General features: G+C 37.0%; 1 protein-coding gene across 2 annotated transcripts; it reads right to left on the reverse strand.

The window, feature by feature from the left end:
- Positions 1 to 2,670: 2,670 nt before the first annotated feature.
- LOC149528078 (uncharacterized) lies at positions 2,671 to 6,737 on the reverse strand. 2 transcript variants are annotated; one of them, XM_089809289.1, is made up of 5 exons: positions 6,549 to 6,737; positions 6,150 to 6,387; positions 4,837 to 5,084; positions 4,445 to 4,664; positions 2,671 to 4,259 (listed from the first exon to the last, which is right to left on the reverse strand). In XM_089809289.1, the coding sequence occupies exons 3-5, from the start codon at positions 5,080 to 5,082 to the stop codon at positions 3,172 to 3,174; spliced, it is 1,554 nt and encodes a 517-aa protein (XP_089665415.1). In that variant the 5' UTR covers positions 5,083 to 5,084; positions 6,150 to 6,387; positions 6,549 to 6,737; the 3' UTR covers positions 2,671 to 3,171. The 2 variants fall into 2 exon arrangements, with proteins under 2 accessions (XP_089665415.1, XP_089665414.1); XM_089809288.1 differs by lacking the exon at positions 6,549 to 6,737 and having other exon boundaries at positions 6,150 to 6,484.
- Between the last annotated feature and the right edge of the window lie 15,561 nt (positions 6,738 to 22,298).

The following is a 22,298-nucleotide window of genomic DNA, read 5'->3' on the forward strand; positions in this document are numbered from 1 at the left end:
AAAAGGTCATTTCATGTGAATTAAAGATGCTATTCATGGTAACATTTATACTACATAGATAAGGGTTGCTTGTCAAAAATCAATAGCAGGTGGCATTTATTGCTTTTTTTAATCTTACGAAGAGAGCCGCAAAGACATATATCAGCCATTATTTCATTCATACATACATTGATGACCTTCACTTTTTTTACTTTTACTGCTGTGGCAGCAGCACTGCCAACTTACTGCCCTGTATTAAAAGTACGTCTTTAATACCGACACCCTCCTGGACCTCGATCAAATTGAATATCCTCTTCATTACCAACTTTTAGAGATATGGAAATTTTCAACTGTATTCCACGATCCAAAAATATTATACAACCAACTTATAGATGCTAGCAAAAAAAATTCTGTATCCCACACCGAAGGATTGTGTACTGTGAATTTGTAACCCAAATTGCAACCTTTACCTTGGCATAGCCGCTTACAACTGTTGCATATTTCACCTGCTGGGAAAACTTTCTTTTAGTCAAACTTCTGACTCGAATTAAGCCAAACATCAATATAAAGAGATTTCAACAATCTATGATATCGGACTATAGCTGTTTCTAAATTAAATTATGTAATAGATCTTTGTATCGATGAGATCACACTCCATGATACATCATCGGGGTGAAGAGTGGCAAGAGATAAAAAACTTGGTTCTCTTCACCCCGAAGATAGATAAAAGAGTGTGATACAAATATCTAATACACAATTTAATCCAAAAACAGCTATATCTTAAGCTGAACATTCAAGACTTGAATCTCACCATCTCTTCCCAACAGAAATTGCACCGCCAAATACACACTACAAATACCCCATCTACCCACATCTCTTGGTGATTATAAGTAGTTTAACATACCCTAACGACCTGATCCGCAATGTTTTCCTAACTTGTTTCAGATAAAGATAACACGTATGCTGGACTCAATTGTGTGAGAGTTTTCAAACATCAGACATTTTGAATCACTCCATGATCCATCACTAAGATGAGAAGAGAGCAAAACTAGTATACTGTTGCAGACCAGCTGATTGTTTCAGGATGACAACTCCATCCCTGTATCTCACATCTTCAGTGACCATCGCAAAAACAAATAGCCTCTGCTGACTGCATTTCAAATTTTGGCTAAAACTGTATGTTACATCAAGAAAACTTTCGGCACTATATCTACAACTTGCCCAACAGTAACCTGACCAGGTTTTAAACAATTAATCATCATTATAGACCTTCTGCACAGGGAAAGGAATGTTCTGATGGAGACAGGTAACTAGAAAAACTAAGCTGAGAATGTTATTCCGATGTCAAAATATAAGCTTGGAGTCACTGTGTAGCAGAGGTCAAAATTGTATTTAAGGAAAATCAAGCAGCAGTGGTCACCCATTCAGATAAAGAGGCATTCAGATAACCATTTTAAAGACACCAATTAGTCAGTAAATTAGAATTTAGCACCATAATAAATTTCACATTTTGCATCTTAATCCCTCTGCCTCAGACATCCAAGAGCGTAAAGAAATTGGTAGAAGAAACTTGGGTATTCCAGTTCTCTAAAGAAATCTCTAGTTGGACTAATTACATTAAAAACTGCCTGTTTGCAGTGATTTTCACTAGAAAACATAATTAGATGCAAACATCCCAAGGCTTCTACCCTGCGGCCATGCCCAAAAAACTTCTCTGAACCCATATTCAATTCTTCACCTACCTAACCTAGTTCAGGGTTCATTTTGGCAATAGAAGTGGGCATTGATCATCCATCATACATAAAGGATGCAGAAATCAAAAGGTCACAAGAAGCTTGAACCGCATTTTATATGAGCTTGTGATAGAAGGCAGATCTCCTACAACTGAAGTTGCCCATGTAGGTAGGGTCTGTAAAGTGGATTAGTATGATTATTGAGCAGGGTATAATGTAACTACAATTGTGCTAGAAATTTCACAATCCACAGGATGATCATATGTGAGATGTGCATCATAAATTGTACAAACCTCCTAAGAAACTCTTAGGAACGTGGGTTGCTGATATGCAGAGTTAAACAGCCTTCAAAGCCTCGCCAGCTTATGCTTAATATAAAAATGATTAAAATTTACTTCAATGTCATTCAATCATACCAGCAAAAACTGCCATAAAACAATCCAACTCCTTCTCCAGCACAATGCTTTGCAGAATCATTCATTTTGATATACATAAAATGTACAACAGTATCTCCTAAAAGGCCTCCAAAATACCAGAATCCACTCTATTATTCCCACTAACGTCCCAATAATCAAAATCATACACCATTGACACTAAAATTTAGGAATTATAAAAGCAAAATTTGCATAGATTGATTGAATCCAAACAACAATTCAGAACCCCTTTCCACATTCAAGAAAACTTTGTTTCCCCATGGCCACGGGAGACCTCCAAAGTTGTAAATCAGATGATATAAGACAAACCATAAACAGAAGGAATACAACAGAAAGTTTGAATTTTAAAATTTATCGTAGTCTCCCCATATGAACACGGGAGACCTCCAAAGTTGTAAATCAGATGATATAAGACTAAAACCATAAACAAAAGGAATACGAACCGAAAGATTTGAATTTTTAAACTTATCGTAGTCTCAAATAAAAATAATCAGTGGCAATCATAATATTAAAAATTCAAAAACTTAAAAGATAAATATGGAACAAATATATATCATAATACTAACATACACTTGCATATTCAAACAAAAACCCACAAATCCGTCTTTACAGGTGATTCCTCTTCAACTTTGTTCCAATTGCATCTAGTACCCCACTGAAAAAATAATAATTTCTCATCCCAATACATCGTAAGATGACAATTCTCTGATAAACCGCAGATTTCCATCAATAGCTGCACCATCCTCCAAAACACAGAATGATTTCTGAAAATCTGCTAGAGAATATGTAACAGAGGCCTGCTCCAATGATTCATATATTATGGACAATATCATATAGACAGGTCAAGAGCTTGGACCTCCCTCCAAAATGCATTAATAGTCTAAGCTCTACAACCTTGCACAAAAACAGGAGGGAAAAAAGCAGAATCAGTATTGCCATAATCCAGACACGGACTGGACTGGACTAGCGGAAAGCAGCTTCAAATGAATGAATCCTCAAAATGCCAGTGGGCCAGATTGAAGATATCAAAATCGGAGCTGATTGAGCAATTGCACTGTGGAATCTTCTTCCTCCACAGAAATTCTATTTGATGTTTGTGGTAAAGGCAAAGGCCTCCTAGGAGGCGGAGCAGCAAAAACCGGGAGTACAGATCGAATTTGGACTGCTGGGGCAGCGTGCATTGTCGGAGGCACCAAATTGGCATCATTGGTTACAAATTCTGAACAAGACCTTCGATGAGGAGGTTCAGCGCACACTGGTATTGCTGTCCTTATTCTCACTGGTGGGGCGGCCATGGATGGATTTGCTCGACAACCCAGTCCTCCAAATGAGGAAACTGGTTGAGGAATATTTTGTTGCTGGTGTTGTTGTTGCTGCTGCTGCCTGTTGAAGTCCCACGTTTGTGCAGAATTAGCCCAGGGCAATGAATTGGTAGATGCAAATGCTGAAGCCCATTCTGTCAAATTGGAAATGCCCAACATAGAAGCTTTGCTCTCCCTTGTAAAATCTCCTCTAAGCCATTCATCTTCATCTCTTTCATGTTCTTCAAGTGTAAGTGAAGCCTGCTGTGATGTGGGTCTATGAACAGTTCTGATGTTAGAGCCAGTCCTGTTAGGTGCAAAGGATTCTCTTGTTAACGCCAATGCTAGTGGCTCATTTCGAGAGTTAGAGGCTCTATTTGCTGCAATAGCTTCCCTTGATATGGAGGATGGTGATGATGAATCATGAAGAGACCCAGATCTATTCCTCTGCGGGAAGATTGATCTAATAAATGGCAAAATCTTAGATCCGGAGGATGGAGATGGGGTTAGATGTAGGTTCTGCTGATGATGCTGGTTATGATTTGAACTGAACCTGGAAGAGCCATCTAAGGACATTTCTGGAGAAACCCATTGGGATCCTCCTCCTCCAAAAGGTTGTTGTTCAAAAGAATGACTTCCACTCTCTCTTTGAGCCAACATCCGTCTCCTGGCTCCTGGGTGCTGCTGTTTCAACTGCTTAGAATAGGTTAACTCCCTGTGTCTGTTGTGGCTTGAAAGGGCTCTGGCAATAGTGATTTGCTCCTGCTCTTCATTACCGTCTCCCTCAGCTGAAAATCCACTTTGATGTGGCACTGAAAAGCAAAACATAATGGTTAGAAAAACTTAAAAGACTCTTCAATAAGCCATATCAAGTAATTTCTTCTGCACAAGGATTCAATACTTGTTTATTAGATACACTAAAAGGTAAAACTCTTGTGCACAAGGATTCAATGCGTATTTGATATATACATTAAAAGGTAAATGCAGGAGTCTTTACATTGTCTTAGGCTTGACCAGGCAGCCATTGCAGCATTTTTCTCAGCTTGTTTTTTGTTCTTGGCAGGTTCGCCTGTGAAATTTATACCTGCTAACTCGACTGTACACGTGAAAACAGGAAGATGGCCTAATCCAGAACGCACTGTTGTGTACACTGGTAGAGGTGCACCTGCTCTCTGAGCTATTTCTTGAAGCAAATTCTTGTAAACACCAGTCTCATCCTATTCAACCCACACCTTAAGACCTCAATAATAAATCAATGCAGAAACAAATACATTTTGTGGATTTCTTTGATCACGAGGCCTGATGGATCTGAATTGTCTTATAGCTTATTTCATAAAAAAATTATCAGAAAAAAAAGCGAATGCACTTCACAATAATTTATTTGCCTACCAGGATTCTTGCGGCCAAAGACTGAGAAGGACCTCTTTTAGACAGAGTACTTAGAGCCACCTCTGCAGCTGAATGCTCAGCCTGCCTTAAAGTGCTGCAATAATTTGGGCTCTCAAAGACTTCTCCATTGAAGTTAACAGTGGCTTTGAATCTGGGTGCATGATCAGGTCCCTCTCTGATACAAGAATAGGATGGCAGATTGAAGCAGCTCCTTTGAGCAAGCTCTTGAAGCTGATTTTTATACATTGCTGCCAAATGACCATCAAAAGTAGAACACGTTTGAGTATTAACACAAATAACTATCAATTCATGGTTCCCTCACACAAGTTAATAGCCAATAATCTCTACCAACAAAATGAAACTTTTGGGCGCCAGAACTCGGTGAAGAACTTGCATATTCGTGCACAAAACCACACGCACAAAGATATAGGGCAGTGAAAATAACGACTAATGGTTGGACGCCCTAAGAATCACTCTGAACTTACGAGACCATTACACATATTCCATGTCGGCCCTGAGAAGAAGAAAATCCGAAAATGGGATGCACGAAGGCCTAGAAAACCTACGGATGCACACTCAAATGCAACAGAGAACAGTTTGTGCACTTACAATTTATGGATTCGTTGTTTATTCTGGACTATTGGGTTTCACCAAAAGTTTTCCGAACCCAAAATGCAACACAGAACAGTTTATAAACGGGCAATTTACGAATTCGTTGGTTATTGTGGAATCTTGGGGGTTTCATAAGAATAAATAAAACAAAACAAAACAAAAAGCACACCTAGACGAATTCCACTTCAACAACATCCAATGTGGCTCATATCGAAACACATAAGAACCAAAAAAACCTAAGTTTAGAGGAACAATGTATTTCTCGGCCTCCAAGGATCCGGCAACAATTCAAACAACAAAATACACGGCAGCATTCAAAATGCTTTCAGGAAGAACATTCACGCAAACACCCAGACACGGTAACTTCGGTATTCACAAGAGCAACCCTAGAGAGCCCTTAAATGCAAGTAAAAACCAAAATAGAAACACACTAAACCCAGTGCAACAAACCCTATCTTATTTTTATAAGACCCCAAAAGAAACAGACATTGGATCCTCTTCATACACTGAAAAAATGCAATCCAGAAAACCAGCAATTGAGAACTCCAATGCTCCTTTTCATTCAAACAAAAGTGGGTCCTATATTTTTTATTGTTTTAATCCCCTTTCCTTGACATTGGATTCCCATGCCGAAGACCAACATAAAGAGAGAGCTTAAAAGTTTACCCCCAAAACGAAAAGACAAAAGATTGGCAACAGACCTGATGACTGACTGATGCCTTCTTACACACTGAAACTTCTTCTGATGCCGATTCCCCCAAACATGAGCTGAACTGCTGCTACTTTTTATGAAAGACCTTTTTCTCCTTGCCAAAAGGATACTCTTTTTTATTCCTACTCCAATGTCTGAGATAAGGAGGACAGAGTAATCAGGCCAAGCGATTCGAACCTTTGATGTCCCAAATGGGCCATATTGATTGATTGTGTATAAAAGTATACCTGGACCACATAGAAACAACACCAAAATAGCAGTCAGGCCTTAAATTTTTTTACAAAGCCTAAAATACTTTTGAGTACTTAAAAGTTTTAAACATGACTACTACTAAAGAAGATTGTGGAATTTTTTTTATTCACCAAGCTGGCAGTCAACTGCACTGTACCATGAACGTAAGAAAAAAATACTGCAATCCAAAGATTAAATTGTATTTAAGTTTTGTCCTCTGTCTCTCTTTTGTCTCTTTCATGGCTTCTTCAATAAAGAAAAATTTTACATAATTTTTCGGTTAGTGGTTGGTAATAATAACTCAAAGACATTTATGAGGTTTTAGTTGTAGTCTTTAATTTTTATTCGCTTATTTCCCTGTTTTTCTTCTTTAAATAATGGGGTCAAATGTCTATTGAACAGAGTAAATTTTCCCACACATGGATCCCATTCATGGCCCTTAATTAGGGCATTTAATTATTATATTTATGGATACAATTCAATGACACTTCTAATTGCTGGCTACATTGATCAATTTTGGAGGGAGGATTAATTTCTTTTCTTTTCCGAGCGGTCAAGTTTGGATTGGACTTAAAATTTATGTACAGTAAATAAGATAAAATTGTACCTTATTTATTTTTTATTTTGCTCTTTGTTAGTATTCATTTGTTTTTGTCATAGATTTTTTTTTTTTTAAAGTATTGCAAAATTTAATAGGGAAATAATATATTTTTCAAACTCTTTTGTTCTAAGTTTTTTTTGGCATATGATTTTACTAGGTGATTCATCTAGAATCCTCTTCAAATACACTTACATTCGGTATGCTTTTAGAATGCAAATTTTATTACTCTTTGGAAATATATGAATGATGTTTTATTTTTTTCACTCACAACTTTCTTGATATAAATGTTTCTATGTATATTAAAGTTTGCATATGCAATACAAACCAATAAGGTAGCCCACCTACACAAGCATTTGAACTATTGGGGTAATGCCCCTTGTACGATGGTTAGAGTGTCATAGGATTATGCGTTTGTTAGCCACACTCTACTCCATGGTCATAGTTCTTTTGCCTGCCACTCCCATACTCCTCGATCCCAGGCTCCTTGTCGCTCTCCAGATGGTGGGAATGATGGTTGGCATCACCACTCAGCTTCTCTATCGCAATGCGGCTCTAGTTGGTCCCCATGGTGCTCCTGCTGCTAGTTGGTCCACCTCTGGTGGTGGTTCTGCATGGCCTAAGGCCACTTAATTTAAATGGACCTTCCCTCGTCTAACCTTAGCCATTTTGCTTCTCAAGACCAAGGAGAAAAAAATAAAAATAAAAAGAAGTTGTTGATTATGGGTGGTCCCTCCCAACCCACCTGTTGACCCCGTTGATGTATGGGGTTCTGATGATCATCACAAACATCTTCCCTTAGCTAGCACAACTCTTCCAATCTGAGGGCTTTCTTATCTTTTTTTCAATGAATAGTTTATAGTTTTTTGGCCTTGGTGACGAATGGACTCTCACATGGTGATCTCGTATCCCCCAACACTTTTTTTGTGAGTGTGTAACTACATATTTTAGTAATAGAAAGGGATTATTCATCAAAACAAAATAATGGTGTGAAATAAAATAGTATTTTTGTAGTTTATCAAATAATATAAAATAATTCTTAAGTAAACTAATATTGATCATAAACTAAGGAGAGTAATGTGAGGAGACCTTAATCGAAAATTATGCAAGTTTTGAGTTTATATTTTATTTTCGTATTATATTCTCATTTTAGATCATAGATATGAGTTTTTAATATTTAATTATTCAATAAATTTTGTTAGAATGTCTTATTTATTTTTATGTTTATCTTTTAGCGTTTGTATTTCATTGTGTTGAGTGAATTATTGTCATCCTACCTACTATTGGGTATCTTGATAGAGTTTTGTGTTTAGATTTTGAATGATAAAAGTAACTCATAACACCTTATATCTTGATAAGTAGGAGATAATTTCCACAGCAAGTCAAATTGTGATATTAGGATTTAACTGTGTGATTTTTTAGTCCAACTCATTGACCCATGTTTCATGAGTAGTGATTCAACACGAGTCCATCTCTCATGAGAATAAATGGAACACTTAGCACTCATTGGATCTAGGTGATGCTCAGAAGGGTGAAGCACGGGGACTTCTTGGGAGGTCGCCCATCCTAATACTACTCTAGCCTAAGCACGCTTAGCTACAGAGTTTCCTCCATGGTTAAACCCAAAGCTTGCAACCCCATTTGCAAAACCCCCACCAAGTGTTGTGCCTTATGAACCATTCATTAGAAAGCTCCTTAAGCTCATCAATTGATAAGTAGGAGATAATTTCCACAGCAAGTCAAATTGTGATATTGCTATCAAGATTTAGCTGTGTGATTTTTGAGTCAAACTCATTGACCCATGTTTCATGAGTAGTGATTCAACATGAATCCATCTCTCATGAGAATAAATGGAACACTTAGCACTCATTGGATCTAGGTGATGCTCACAGAGGTGAAGCATCGGGACTTCCCGAGAGGTCACCCATCTCAATACTACTCCAACCTGAGTGCACTTAACTATGGAGTTTCCTCCATGGTTAAACCCAAAGCTTGCAACCCCATTTGCAAAACCTCCACCAAGTGTTGTGCCTTATGAACCATTCATTAGAAAGCCCCTTAAGCTCATCGATTGATAAGTAGGAGATAATTTCCACAAGAAGTCAATTTGTGATATCGCTATCAGGATTTAACTATGTGACTTTTGAGTCAAACTCTTTGACCCATATTTCATGAGTAGTGATTCAACATGAATCCATCTCTCACGATATCTAATGATCATGGAAAAGGTCTTATTTCCAAGGTGATTTGTGTGGACACCTAAATCTAATTACACAATAGGTAATCGTATTTAGTCATCTCCTATGAAATTATTAATTAAATATTTATTATTTAATTAATTAATCATCATCCCCTAGTTAATTAATTAATTTAATTAACTATAGTCCAATTGATAAAATCAATTTATCAATTAAATCCCTATTCCTCTATTAAATTAAATAAATTCTCAAATCTATTTAATTTAATCTCATATCCCTATTTTATTAAATAAATCATTTAATAAAATATCTAAAAACCTAAAAGCATTCCTAAAACCTATCCTAACCCCTAATCCAACCCATTCACCCATACTAACCTCACTTAGCCACCTAACTAACCCATCCCATCAAAGCTAAGCTACTTACCCCCTAACCCCCTTTCTAAGCTAATCTTAATCCCCCTCCTAAACATTTGCACAACATTAAGCAAGGGTTAAGACTTGCTAACCCAAGCTAAAGTCAAAATATCTCCTTCCTTCACCCTCCAACATTTATGGCTCTTACATCCCCCTTTATGACTCTTACAAAGCATTTATGAGCATTTATGGAGGCCTTATCTCTTAAGCCTCCTTTGCTGACCATCCACCTTGCGCTTCCCTTTATCCAATCACCCTGTGACATGTGTCACTTCCCTATTGGCTCTAAACAAGCACAATCCATGTGCTCCCTTTTGAGTGCATCTTGACCCTCCCTCACTACTTTGGCATCCTTGCATCCTGACCATCCATCTCTCTACCCCTTAGCCTATAAATGGAACCCTCTCCCTTCACAAACATCATCCACCTTCCATGTAATTTTATAATTCTATTTTGAGAGCCTAAAAACTACCAAAATACCATCATAATGCTGAAATCCCTCCATACCTCCATTGTTGAAACCATCTTCCATGCACACATTTGGTAATCACCCATTCACTTGAAGGTTGAGCACAGTCATGAGCACACATCTCCATCTATCAAGGACACATCCACTTCATTAGGGGTTATACCATAAGAAGCCTACCATTCTTGGTTTGCTTCCTTTTGTGGTGATAACCATCAGTCCTATCTTAAGTGTTAACTACTTTAGTTTTGTTAATACTCTCATTTAATAGTTAGTATTCATGTTACATTACTAGATATTAGGTGATACAATTTGACTACTCAACTCGATGACACGGATGTTCAGATGTGTTTTGGGCCATCAATTTGATTTCAACTTAGTTTTTGCCACTTTTGACCATGTTCTTCACCATTTCTAAGGATTTATCTGCTTCTACTAATTTTGATTTGAACTGGTCTTATTTCTAGCTTGTTCTTACAGTTTGCATATCATCTTTAAGCCTTAGTCCTTGATGTTCTCTATCATCTTTTTCTTTGAATATGCCCATGATCTCTCCATTCTACCTGTATTATGCCTTTAATGGAACACTTGATCATAGAGTTAGGGTTTCTTATGAATAGAACTAATTCTCTCTCTCTCTCTCTCTCTCTCTCTCTCTCTCTCTCTCTCTCTCTCTCTCTCTCTCTCTCTCTCTCTCTCTAGGGTGTGCAAAAACTTACCCTCCCAAATCCTAGTCACCTAACCTAACTGAATCCATTAGATTGTTCTTGTATTCCCACCTAGGCAACTTAGAGATAAAGATGAGAGAGGAAACCCTAATGAAAACGTAGACCAGACATAAACACAAAACATTAACACAACCCTAATCTTATCATCTTGAAAAATATAGGGGAACTAGGCATGCTACTGCCTAGACAAGAACCTAGCAATCTACGGTTTCACAAAAGGGCACAAGAATGGAAATCTAAAGCAAAGAATAGTTGAACACCTAAATGTCAAGGAAAAAAAACTACTCAAGGCAATACTATAAGTTACAACTACAATACTTGGGTAAATTATCCGTTATGTGGAAAGTATGGACATATTGCAAAAAATTACGTAAGAATACATTCTAGAGGAAGATTAGGAAACTAGAGGAATTTTAGACCAATATGTTTTAACTATGAGAAGGTTAGTCATCTCAGTAGAGACTATATGAATCGAGCACCAATACCTAATATTGAAGAAAATAATGACAAAGCAAAGGATAATACTAAAGAAGTGGGAAGCTAGATGAATTATACCTAGCAAAAGAAAACTGAAGGAGGCAATAGTTTAAATGGTGAAGTTATGATCACCCAATCCAATGGATTAAGTGATTCCCCCACCTCAAATTAAGAAAAGGTATGTATCGAGCTATACTTTGAATTGCTAAATCATACATCAATCCCTAAGATAATATACATGAAAGTCCAAATCAACATGTTAATGGATGCAAAAGGACAAATTTGAAGTTTGAATTGAGTAAGGTATTTTGATGCTAAGTTGAAGAGTTAATGATGGTTGAGTGCCAATAGTGGAGTCATGAAAGTGTTAAGTGGTCAAGCGTAATTGTTGGTACTGATTGAGTCTTGGTATTAAATGAGTGAAATAAAGGGAAGTAAGATTTCCAAATTTTCCTGTAATGGTCAAGACAAATGTAACTCACTCACTATATGTACGGAGCATTGGTGAGGCTCTAAATTTGAGATTTCAAGTTATATAGAGAATTTTTGAGTCATTCTAATCACACAACATTTGACTTTTCTAGAGAGAATATTGATCTTGAGCGTTTGAGAGTATTTGAGAAAGCATTGTGAAGATTTGGTGTGTGCCATCAACTTTTGAAGTGAATCATGAGCAGTTGCATCGAAGCCTAGTTGTGCATAATTTGTGAAGCAAACCCTCATTGATAGAATGACATCTAGTTTGTCCACAATAAAGAATAATATGGTGTTAAAGGTTAGTAATGCTTAATTAGTCAAAAATGATGCCTATCCCCCACCTAAATTTACATTGTATCCTAAAAGAGAAATGAAGGGTGATTCCTCAGGTGCCCAATCATCAATTCTAGCTAGGGTTATAATGATTCATATATTGGAAGTATGAATGTTGATGATACTTATATGGGAGAGTAATGTAGAAACATGATTAGATCATTATAATGATGATATGTTACATTCATGACTATTGTAATGACCCTTTCCAATAGGCCACTAAAAAAACCCTAAATTTAATACACTGCTGAAAGTATATTATTGAATAAAAGAAATAATAGTGCCAATGTATTCATTCAAGGAAAACCAAATGTTTTTACAAATGATATGGCAATTTTCAACACCAAAACATTATGACATGGCACATTACAAAGAAACCCTGACTGGTTGTATACAATTGAGAACTTGTTACAACTACAGATTGAAATGAAGAACCTGGATTGATCAAATGGTGGAGATTGAATGCTGAAGATGATATGATGAAAGTGCAACTCCAACTGAAACTCCAAACCAGCAATTGAGCACAAGTGAAAGGACTGAAATATCCTTCCCACCACTGCAATAATTCAGGTGATCTTTCACACCCTCAAAATTGTGTACCAATTGAGAGTTTTCGTTCTCAATGACCAATTGTGACTACCTGCAGAAACCCTTGGCTCCACAACGCACATCAACAAAAATCAATATAAATCTTGATGATAGGCAATGAGCCCTCAATGCCTATTTATTCTTTTCTTCTCGATAGGTCGGCCTCCTTTTTAATTTTTTCTCCGCTTCTTCTAGCAACCTCTAGAAGATTGTTTTATTTAATGACTTTATAAAATATATCACTTTATTAAGTTAATAATTAACTCATCCAAAAATAGGGACATTACAGGCCTGCCCCTCCTAAAATTGCTTGGCCTCAAGCAATCTTAATGTTGGATGTTGTAAAATCACTTCTCCCTCCCAAGTAGCATCTTCAACAGGTAAATCTTTCCACTTAACTAGATACTCTCTAATTACTCTCCTGCGAAGTTGCTTCTCTCTACTATCTAGAATGGATTCTGGCACTAAGATCAATTTCCCCTCATCATCCAAGGGAGGTAATACCACAGAAGGCATCACATTCTGACCCAATGCCTTTTTGAGACGTGATACATGAAACACATTTTGCACTCTACTGTCTCTGGGAAGCTCCAACTCATAAGCCACCTCACCAACTCGTTTGATGATCCTGAATGGTCCATAATAGCGTGGCTTGAGTTTCTCTACACCACTATTATTGAGAGTGGACTACTTATATGGCTACAACATGAGGTAAACCATATAATTTACCTCAAAACTACACTCAATCCTCTTCTTGTCTGCATACTACTTTTGTTGGTTCTAAGCTCTAGCAATGTTGTCTCTGAGAGTAGCAACTATATCCTTACTTTCCTGTAATAATTCACCTGCACAGGGTACTTGACTGTCTCCCAACAAAAAATCTAAGAAACTAGGTGCCTCATAACTGTAAAGTGTCATAAAGGGTGTCATTTGTATAGTCATATGATATGTAGTATTGTAACAATACTCACAGAGATATATCCATCTGACCCAAGCTCGTTGTTGATCTGCCACATAATTCCTCAAATACCCTTCCACCCATTTGTTTACAATCTCTATTTGACCATCGGTCTGTGGGTGATAACTGGTGCTAGGTGTAAGCTCAGTGCCACACAACTAAAATATCTCCTGCCAAAAGTGACTCATGAAGCGGTTGTCCCTATCACTCATAATGCTCTGAGGAAAACCATGTAATCTAAAAATCTCCCTAAAGAAGACCTCTGCCACCTGAGTTGCTGAGTATGTAGTAGCGATAGGGAAGAAGTGAGCATATTTTGTTAGCCTATCCACCACCACATAAATACAATCATGCCCCTGGGCCCTGGGCAAGCCCGTGATAAAATCCATAGAGATGCACTCCCACTTCCTGTCAGGAATAGGAAGTGGTTGTAGGAGCCCTACTGGATAAGTGTGCTCTTGTTTATTCTGTTAGCAAACATGACACTCATGCACATACTGTAAAACATCAGCCTTAAGTCCTTCCAAGTGAACCATTCTCGTACTAACATGTAAGTCTTGAAATACTTCGGATGGCCTATTGTAGGTGATTATGGAATGCTCTCAAAATCAACTACTTCACTTTTGATCCTGGGACTAAGTAAATCCTATTCTTATAAATGATCAAATCATCTATGAGAGTGTATCTAGTGTCAATTGTTGTTCCCTCCACTATAGCAGAGGCCCACATGTCTTTGGCATATTCTGCTACAATCAAGTGTCGCCAATCCTTTGATATATGAATCATAGAAGTGAGGTGTGGCCTACAAGATAAAGCATTTGTAACAATATTCTATGTCCCCTTAACATATGTGATATCAAAATCATATGCTTGTAACTTACTCACCCACTTCTACTGACGATCATTTAGGTCCCACTGTCCCAAAAAGTGCCTCAAACTATTATGATCAATTTTAATACAAAATTTGATGCCCACAAGATACTGTCTAAATTTGGCCAAGGCATGCATGATGACCAACATCTCCTTATCATATATACCGAATGATCTCTCAGCCCCTCTGAGTTTCCTACTCTCATAAGCTATAGGATTCTTGTCCTACATGAGTACAACACCAACTCCCTCTCTAGAAGCATCACATTGAAGCTCAAATGGCTTCATGAAATCAGGCAATGCTAACATTGGGCATGTACTCATTATTTCCTTGAACTGCATAAAACACTCCTATGCCTCCCGAGTCCACACAAATGCCCCTTTCTTCAGCAAATCTGTCATGGGTGTTGCATGTCGTGAGTAGCCACTAACAAACCTGTGATAGAATCCACATAGACCAAGGGACCCTCTTAACTGTGTAAGGTTCTTTAGTGGTGGTCAATCAACAATAGCACAGATCTTTTCAGGATCCATTCACACTCCTTCTGCACTAATGATGTGTCCAAGATACAACAATTCTATCATCCCCAAATCACATTTGGACTCCTTGGCATACAAGGACTCGCTTTGTAAAATGCTCAATACTATCTCTAAGTGCTCTAAATGTTTCTGCCATGTCCTGCTATAGATCAAAATATCATCAAAGAACACTAGCACAAATTTCCTCAACTGATGGTGGAAGACCTTGTTCATAGTGGACTGAAAAGTGCCAGGTGCATTAGCCAAACCAAAAGGCATGACTACAAACTCGAAATGCCCATAATGACATCTGAAAGTAGTTTTTTCAATATCCTGCTCTCGAACTCTGATCTGGTGATAGCCTAATCTCAAATCAATTTTTGTGAAATAACAAGCGCCATGCAATTTGTCTATCAGCTCATTGATGCATGGGATGGGATACTTGTTCTTTATAGTTCTCTTATTCAACACCTTGTAATCAATACACATTCGTAGAGTTCCATCCTTCTTTTTTACCAAAACAACAGAAGATGCAAAAGGTGACTTACTTGGTCTGATGTGTCCCATTGCTAGCAACTCCTTGATGGTTCTCTTGATCTCATATTTCAGTCATTTTGGGTGCTGGTATGGTGTGATTATGAAAGGCTTAGCACCTTCCTCCAACTCAATAATGTGCTCAATACTTCTATCTAGTGGCCTGCCTGGTGGAATCTCACTAAATACCTTCCCATACTTGATTCTCAATTTCTAAATATTTGGATGATATTTAGTCTTATGTTGCTCCCCTTGGGTAGGCATCAAGGCGCATATTGCCACCCACTCTATATTATTATGCTTGGCTAATCTCTCCAACTGCCTAAATGAGATAGTCCTAACATCACCATTATAGATAGCCTTCAGCACATGAGTCCTACCATCCACCACGAATCATATCTCCATATCCTCCAATCTCAGGGTAACCTCCTTCAAAGAATGTAGCCATTGCATCCCAAGTACTATGTCCATGTCATCCATGTTGACCGCATGATAGCTCGCCTTAAAGTCATAGTTGTTCAAGCGCAAGGGTAGATCTCGCACCATCCTATCACAACGAAGAGTATATCCATCGGCTACCTTAACTCTCAGTCCCTCAAACTCCTCAATAACTAGTCCACACCTCTCCACAAATCATGCATCAATGAAATTATGCGTGGCACCTGTATCTAATAGAGTAATAACCTTCTGTCCTGCCAAGACTCCTCGAAATCTGAAAGATCCCTCTCTTTGAATACTAGACAGACGTGCCTCCTATAAATGTATCTCTGGAGCCTCTTTTTTCTCAGCACTATCTACCTCTTGTTCACCCTCTACCACATCAGGATCCTCATCATGATGCTCTAAGTTGTCTGAATCTGAACCCTCGTAATAAGCCCATATCACTTGGTTAGCCTTCCCCTTAGGCCTCATAGGACAATCATGACCAAACTCATAGGGATCTTTGCAAAAGAAGCATAGCTTTTTCCTACGCAAGTCATTAAGTGTTTCCTTATCCCAAGGTGTAGCTAGCTTGCCTTTTGAGTCACTAACCTTCTCTTTACCCTTGCTGAATTCCCCTTTGTTATCTCTAAATGATGAAGAACCCTTTAAACTAAACCGGTGTACTGGAGCTGCAAGTTCCATACTGGGGACTTTCTTCATGGCTTCCTGTAATGTAGGAGGATCAAAGGCCTTTACCCACCCCTTGAGTGGTTCAGTTAATCCCTCTGCGAATAAAATGACTAGCCTCCTTTCTGAAATGTCAGGCACCATCACTGCAAGCTTCTGGAAGTCGTTGATAAAATTTTCTAAGCCTCCTGATTGTCTCAACTGGGATAACTCCCAAAAATAAACTTCAAGTTTTTTTTATCAAACCTTTCTATCAATCTATCCACAAACTCCTAATAAGTGGTTACCTCATTGTGTTGCAATGTGATCATGCCATGTGTCTACCAATCATGTGTCGCCCCATCTAAGTGTAAAGTGGCATACTTGAGTGCTTCAAATTTTGTCATAGTCTTTAGAGATAGGAAATTATCCACCTTATGAATCCAAGCATGAGCAGTCATTTTTCCACTGCCATCAAATGTGGGTAATACCAACTTGTTGGTGACCTATTGCAATGCACTGTGTTTATTTACTTGCTTTTGTCGGGCAACTCTATAGTTTAGGTGCCTGTCAAATGTCCATCCATCCTATACATATTCTGGTAATGAATCCCACTCATTCCTCACTTTTCAATGTTCATCTACAATATCTGTTACCATAGCATCAGGTGTGCGTGCTAGAGTTTCTTCTTTGAATGTAGGACGTGTGGGTCTGTCAGTTGTTCCAGACCGTGTCCTATGTTGTGATCCTGCCATGCTCCTTTCATCTTGGTCATTATTATGATTATTTGTCCTATTTTCCCCAATCAAATGTTGTATCATAACCATCATTGGTTGTGTACTTACCTCTATTGACTGTAGAAGCCTCTCCCATTGCTGTAAAGTCTCATCATCTCGCACACTTCTAGATGGGATTTGAGAATGTCTCTCAACATATTCTCAGTTATGTTGGTTCTTTTGTAAACTAAATTAAATGGTGGCTGGGTAACCCTATCAGGTTGGCAGGAAATCGCTCTAATACCATTGTAATGACCCTTTCCAATAGGCCACTAAAAAAACCCTAAATTTAGTACACTACTAAAAGTATATTATTGAATAAAAGAAATAATAGTGCCAATGTATTCATTCAATGAAAACCAAATGTTTTTACAAATGATATGGCAATTTTTAGCACCAAAACATTATGACATGGCACATTACAGAGAAACCCTAACTGGCTATATACAATTGAGAACTTCTTGCAACTACAGATTGAAATGAAGAACCTGGATTGATCAAATGGTGGAGACTGAATGCTGAAGATGATATGATGAAAGTGCAACTCCAACTGAAACTCCAAACCAACAATTGAGCACAAGTGAAAGGACTAAAATATCCTTCCCACCACTGCAATAATTCAAGTGATCTTTCACACCCTCAAAATTGCGTACCAATTGAGAGTTTTCATTCTCAATGGCCAATCGTGATTACCTACAGAAGCCCTAGGCTCTACAACGCACATCAGCAAAAATCAATATAAATCTCGATGATAGGAAATGAGCCCTCAATGCCTATTTATTATTTTTTTCTCAATAGGTCAGCCTCCTTTTAAATTTTTTCTCCGCTTCTTCTAGCAACCTCTAGAAGATTGTTTTATTTAATGACTTTATAAAATATATCACTTTATTAAGTTAATAATTAACTCCTCCAAAAATAGGGACATTACAACTGTGTTTTTCATTGATGTCAACATGGCAATTTTATGTGGTATCTAACAAAAGAAGATCGATAAAGATCAAGTTGGTGTGGATAGATAGTTGAGAATTTATACTATGTGAGGTTAAAGGGTGATAATACTAAGTGTCTAGTATATTTAGCTAACCTTGGAAGCATAAGATATTAAGTTTGGAAGAATTTATGCAAGTTTCAATGAAGATTGTTTTGAGATAGAGTTTATAGAAGCATGTTCTGGTAAACTTGTTATATCTCTTAGCAAAGTTGTTATTCTAAGAATTTGAAGTTAAAGATGTGTAGAAGACATTCTGGAGATGATGTGGCTAAGCTTGCTCATCATAATGTCACACATATGGAATGTTATTCAAGTTACAAGGTGAAAGATCAATGTTATCACTAAGTGTAACATATTCTTAATGAGGTCCTATAATAATTAATTGAGAAGGTGTAATAGACAACTCAGAGAATTATTTTGTGGATTTGGTATAAAGGAAGGACATTTTCCTTTATCATGTATGGAATGTAATGAATGATTGTAAGAAGCATGAAGAGTGAAATGTGAAGATAAGCAGAGTAGAGAGAAGGTGAAGAAAAAATCATTTCTAAGGTTTTATTGTGAGATTTGAGGTTTGATATTTAGATTCAAGGTTCATGACCTAGTCTACAAGGTCTAATAGTGACTGGTTCAATTGATAGGACAGAGGAAAGAGGTTACAATATAGTATAGACAATTATTCTACAAGGAACAGTTGAGAGATTAGTTGGACAACAAGTTTAGTGGTCTTGCCCCAGTAGTTATTTGGATAGTGGGTGCTTCTACCTTCTACAACTCCTAACAGGGTTAGAATCTTCTAATAGGGTTGGCACAACTCCTAATATGGTTGGAATCTCCTAACAGGGGTTCAAAGTCTCCTAAAAGGGATTCATATGTACTAAATATTGTAATAGACTTCTAATAGGGTTCATCCTCTAACAAGGAATATTTATATTGGTACATCATCTTGTGGGCATCATTCGGGTTTTCCCTCTGATCAAGGGTTTCCCTAGTTAACAAATCTAGTGTAATTGAGTATGTGCTTCTTGGTATGGTTATTTTTTACTTTGATTGAATGGTTAAGATTAATTAAGGGTGATAAATATTTTAATTGGCTAACTAATTCACACCCCCTCTCCTCTCAGTTATCTTGGTGGACTATTGTTTCTAACATCATGATATAAGAGCATGCTATATGTGTAAGATAGGTAAAGTGGGAGTTTTTGAGATAAGAAATGCAGATGATAAATTATGTGAGAATGGAAGACTAACGGACAAGCATAAGATTATTGCTAAGAAAGGGTTAACACATGCCCTAAACTTTCTAAGGAATTTCAAGGTTCAATGGACCAAAGTTGTTTTGAGCTATGTACATGATATAAAATTATGGTTAGAGAATGGACTAGTCAAGATTACAGTGAAGATCATCCATGATTTCATAGGTTACCTTGTTACCAATAGGGTAAAAAATAATTGCTATCAAGGAAGAGATGCAATTGAAATGAACACATTGGCACATTGGAACAAAAGAGGAATGCAAATATCTACCATTGAGGATGTGAAGATTGAATTCATTATCAGAGTCATTGCCCACAAATTTTATCATCCAATTCATCCTAATAGTATGTCATGTGTTGCAGTAGACTTGGGATGGAAGACTATTAAGAAATATCATAGTTATGACCTTGTAGACCTCCAACTCACAGAGCTAGCAAAGAATCTGGAAAGTGTAAGGAAAGAAAAGAATAGTCTATATAGGTTTTAATCTTTTATTATTTGTATCTTCTTCTATGTACATAATTCATTTCCCACCATTGGTAACATTTTTTGGGATAGGAATAGACTTGTTATGCAATAGATTAACAAATTTATTGGTCAAATTGGTGATACTTTTGAAACTATTATGGATAGTTAATTTGAAGAATTCAAGAGGAAAATGAAGAATAGGTCTAGGATACCACAATGCCTAGTAGAAAAATATTATGATGATATATGTTACTTGGTAGACACTAATTTTACCTATGCACAAATAGTTTTACCTTGGGTTGCATTTTTGAGACCTTTTCCTTATGAGGTTAATATTGATGAAGTAACTGCAACTAGCACAACTCTTTTGGAAGAGGAAGTGGACAAGGATGTTGATCCATTCAATAGGTATGAGTTAGAAAAGGTGAAGATCATTGTTCAAATTAATACACCTAATATGAATAAGAAAATGAAGGGAATGATTGAGAACCTAGAGAGATTTTTGAGAGAAGGAGTTGAGCAAGAGGTGACTTTACAAATTATAGAAGGTAGAGGAGAGGATAGAACAAGTAGTGATGATGATGAGGAAGAAGATGTGGATGAAAAAGGCAAGGAGATAGTGGCTACTAATCCACATTGTAGAAGAGGCAAGGAAATTGTCATTGCTAAGCCTAATGTGAAGAAAAGAGCGAAGAAGGTTGTAACAAAACCTAACTTGACACTACCAAGGATAATAAGACAAAGAACAAGGGAAACTACTATTGCAATTCTCGAGCCTCAGAAGAAAGATGTTGTGAAAATAATCAAGCTCGCTCAAGTCAAGAGCTAAACAAAGAGAAAGACCACCACTAAGGAAGCTGAGCTAAGAAAACCTAAGAAGAAATTGAGAAGAAGGATGATGAGGAAGATGAAGTAGAAAGGACTGCGTTAGGTGACTTAAGTCAATTCATAGTGGCTATACACAATAAGCTCCAAAATATTGATGAGGTGTGTGGGAATATTAGAAGTAGTGTAAGATTATTTGGTTTCCAATATATAAAATATGATAAGCTAAGTAAGGAGGATAAAAACAAAGTAGAAGAGGCAATAATTGATATGATGGTGAATTTTAAGTATACAACTATAGAATTAGGAAAAATCATTCTTGAGGAATTGCACAAAAAGACTGATGGAAAGTGGAAATTTGCATTAACCACTAAAAGATAAATAAGAGAAGCAAAATTGGCGTGGGTTATGTTATAATTGGATAAGGATCATATTTGTTTATCTTTAAGAGATTATATTAATAGATTTGCACCTAATAGGATAGAATTCTTTATTTTGAAAAATAAAAAATAAAATATTTTTGAAGAGACTAAAATAACACAAAGAAAAATTTATGGTCTGATACTTGATGATGAACAAAATAATGAGGAAGAAAAAGATGAATAGGTAACTGTGGAAATGGACAACATCAAAGATATTGATGATGGTCAAGATAACCTTGTTGATACATTCAAAAATTTGGTGTAGCTAAGTGAAGGGTAGATAGAGACTAAGGTTATTCATGATGAGCTAGAAATCAGTCATATTAGAAATAAAACTATCATGACTAAGCTAGAGTAGAAAAGTGTGGTCTAGTTAAGACCGAGTCTATGTAGTTGCTAGCTCGCGAGAAGTTGATGGAATCTAATCCTGTATTAGTGCAAGTAAATGAATACCCAAAGATTGAAACATAGGTGACTATATAACCAATTGAACATTTATCAATTCCTATTATTGTATTAAGTCCACTTGATAGCTAAGGTGATTTACAATTTGGTGGCGACAAGCAACAAAGTATATCAATCAATATAGGAGAAATAATATAAGTTCCTACATAGACAAATGAAGCAATTGAGGGAAAAAATAAAGATGATAAAGAAAATAAGAATCATGATAATCAAGTAGATTAGTCTACTATAGGAATAAGACCAAGTGCCTTAGGACCTCAATTCAAGGGAAATAAGGAGGCAGGTAAGCTAAGTTCATCTAGTGAACTCAAAATTGTTCTTGTCAATGCTAAGTCAAATGTGTCTGATTTAGCCAAAGGTCAAGAGGTAAAGAAGAAAGAAGATTCACCTCAAAGAACCAAGGAGACAAGGGCTAAGCCATAGAGATTGAGTCTAGTTATACAAACCCAAAG

This window comes from Cupressus sempervirens, chromosome 11 (assembly GCF_028749045.1).
Source record: "Cupressus sempervirens isolate cs-2001-9-10 chromosome 11, ASM2874904v1, whole genome shotgun sequence".
Taxonomy (NCBI): domain Eukaryota; kingdom Viridiplantae; phylum Streptophyta; class Pinopsida; order Cupressales; family Cupressaceae; genus Cupressus; species Cupressus sempervirens.

Bases quoted from the DNA above. Each gene is read 5' to 3' on its own strand.
- LOC149528078 (XM_089809289.1), bottom strand. From the start codon at position 5,082: ATGTATAAAAATCAGCTTCAAGAGCTTGCTCAAAGGAGCTGCTTCAAT. The intron at 4,665-4,836 runs GTAGGCAAATAA...TGGGTTGAATAG, and splicing joins CTTTGGCCGCAAGAATCCTG to GATGAGACTGGTGTTTACAA. The intron at 4,260-4,444 runs GTAAAGACTCCT...TTTGCTTTTCAG, and splicing joins CTGGTCAAGCCTAAGACAAT to TGCCACATCAAAGTGGATTT.